This window comes from Salmo salar, unplaced genomic scaffold (assembly GCF_905237065.1).
Source record: "Salmo salar unplaced genomic scaffold, Ssal_v3.1, whole genome shotgun sequence".
NCBI classification, from domain to species: domain Eukaryota; kingdom Metazoa; phylum Chordata; class Actinopteri; order Salmoniformes; family Salmonidae; genus Salmo; species Salmo salar.
This window is the reverse complement of record NW_025547570.1, coordinates 15,001-17,500: the sequence shown is the minus strand read 5'-3', so window position 1 is coordinate 17,500 and position 2,500 is coordinate 15,001. Positions and strand designations below refer to the sequence as shown.

The 2,500-nt window shown below is 70.3% G+C and overlaps 1 protein-coding gene across 1 annotated transcript in view; it reads left to right on the top strand.

The window, feature by feature from the left end:
* The window catches only part of LOC123731978 (uncharacterized transmembrane protein DDB_G0289901-like), an 8,014-nt gene that overhangs the window by 5,196 nt on the left and 318 nt on the right, over window positions 1-2,500 (top strand). The window contains exon 2 of the mRNA XM_045711362.1: window positions 492-2,500. This exon is cut by the window's right edge and continues 318 nt beyond it. Coding sequence (XP_045567318.1) covers window positions 492-2,500 — 2,009 coding nt within the window. The remainder of the gene's footprint in view (window positions 1-491) is intronic.

The window sequence follows — 2,500 nt, the reverse complement described above, 5'->3', positions numbered from 1 at the left end:
TCTCCCCTCCATCTCCTCTCCTCTCCCCTCCTCTCCCCTCCTCTCCCCCCGTCTCCTCTCGTCTCCTCTCGTCTCCCCCATCTCCTCTCGTCTCCCCCGTCTCCCCTCGTCTCTCCCGTCTCCCCTCCTCTCCTCTTGTCTCCCCCCATCTCCCCCCGTCTCCCCCCGTCTCCTCTCGTCTCCCCTCCTCTCCTCTCGTCTCCCCCCGTCTCCCCCCGTCTCCTCTCGTCTCCCCCCGTCTCTTCTCGTCTCCCCCCGTCTCCTCTCGTCTCCCCCCGTCTCCTCTCGTCTCCCCCCGTCTCCCCCCATCTCCTCTCGTCTCCCCCCGTCTCCTCTCGTCTCCCCCCGTCTCCCCTTGCCCCCCCCTTCTCCTCTCGTCTCCCCCCGTCTCCTCTCGTCTCCCCCCGTCTCCTCTTGTCTCCTCTCGTCTCCTCTCCTCTCCTCTCTTTCAGAATATACCTCACAGGACCTGCTTCCTTAACCTCCACCAGTAATCTGTGTATTTGGAGTGGAAGAGGATAGCAGGACAGTGAGAGGGAAGGGGGAGCTAAGGGCTGGCTGGCTCAGGGCTGGCCTGACTCAAGGCTGGCTGGCTCAGGGCTGGCTGGCTCAGGGCTGGCTCAGGGCTGGCTCAGGGCTGGCCTGGCTCAGGGCTGGCCTGGCTCAGGGCTGGCTGGCTCAGGGCTGGCTGGCTCAGGGCTGGCTCAGGGCTGGCCTGGCTCAGGGCTGGCTGGCTCAGGGCTGGCTGGCTCAGGGCTGGCCTGGCTCAGGGCTGGCTGGCTCAGGGCTGGCTGGCTCAGGGCTGGCCTGGCTCAGGGCTGGCCTGGCTCAGGGCTGGCTGGCTCAGGGCTGGCTGGCTCAGGGCTGGCCTGGCTCAGGGCTGGCCTGGCTCAAGGCTGGCCTGGCTCAGGGCTGGCCTGGCTCAGGTTTGGCCTGGCTCAGGGCTGGCCTGGCTCAGGGCTGGCTGGCTCAGGGCTGGCTGGCTCAGGGCTGGCCTGGCTCAGGGCTGGCCTGGCTCAGGGCTGGCTGGCTCAGGGCTGGCCTGGCTCAGGGCTGGCTGGCTCAAGGCTGGCCTGGCTCAAGGCTGGCTGGCTCAGGGCTGGCCTGGCTCAAGGCTGGCTGGTTCAGGGCTGGCCTGACTCAAGGCTGGCCTGGCTCAAGGCTGGCTGGCTCAGGGCTGGCTGGCTCAGGGCTGGCCTGGCTCAGGGCTGGCTGGCTCAGGGCTGGCCTGGCTCAGGGCTGGCTGGCTCAGGGCTGGCCTGACTCAAGGCTGGCTGGCTCAGGGCTGGCTGGCTCAGGGCTGGCCTGGCTCAGGTTTGGCCTGGCTCAGGGCTGGCCTGGCTCAGGGCTGGCTGGCTCAAGGCTGGCCTGGCTCAAGGCTGGCTGGCTCAGGGCTGGCCTGGCTCAAGGCTGGCTGGCTCAGGGCTGGCTGGCTCAGGGCTGGCTCAGGGCTGGCTCAGGGCTGGCCTGGCTCAGGGCTGGCCTGGCTCAGGGCTGGCTGGCTCAGGGCTGGCTGGCTCAGGGCTGGCTCAGGGCTGGCCTGGCTCAGGGCTGGCTGGCTCAGGGCTGGCTGGCTCAGGGCTGGCTGGCTCAGGGCTGGCCTGGCTCAGGGCTGGCTGGCTCAGGGCTGGCCTGGCTCAGGGCTGGCCTGGCTCAAGGCTGGCCTGGCTCAGGGCTGGCCTGGCTCAGGTTTGGCCTGGCTCAGGGCTGGCCTGGCTCAGGGCTGGCTGGCTCAGGGCTGGCTGGCTCAGGGCTGGCCTGGCTCAGGGCTGGCCTGGCTCAAGGCTGGCCTGGCTCAGGGCTGGCTGGCTCAGGGCTGGCCTGGCTCAAGGCTGGCTGGCTCAGGGCTGGCCTGACTCAAGGCTGGCTGGCTCAGGGCTGGCTGGCTCAGGGCTGGCCTGACTCAAGGCTGGCTGGCTCAGGGCTGGCTGGCTCAGGGCTGGCCTGGCTCAGGTTTGGCCTGGCTCAGGGCTGGCCTGGCTCAGGGCTGGCTGGCTCAAGGCTGGCCTGGCTCAAGGCTGGCTGGCTCAGGGCTGGCCTGGCTCAAGGCTGGCTGGCTCAGGGCTGGCCTGACTCAAGGCTGGCTGGCTCAGGGCTGGCTGGCTCAGGGCTGGCCTGGCTCAGGGCTGGCTGGCTCAGGGCTGGCCTGGCTCAGGGCTGGCCTGGCTCAGGGCTGGCTGGCTCAAGGCTGGCCTGGCTCAAGGCTGGCTGGCTCAGGGCTGGCCTGGCTCAGGGCTGGCTGGCTCAGGGCTGGCCTGGCTCAGGGCTGGCCTGGTTCAGGGCTGGCTGGCTCAGGGCTGGCCTGACTCAGGGCTGGCCTGGCTCAGGGCTGGCTGGCTCAGGGCTGGCTGGCTCAAGGCTGGCCTGGCTCAGGGCTGGCCTGGCTCAGGGCTGGCTGGCTCAGGGCTGGCTGGCTCAAGGCTGGCCTGGCTCAGGGCTGGCCTGGCTCAGGGCTGGCTGGCTCAGGGCTGGCTGGCTCAAGGCTGGCCTGGCTCAGGGC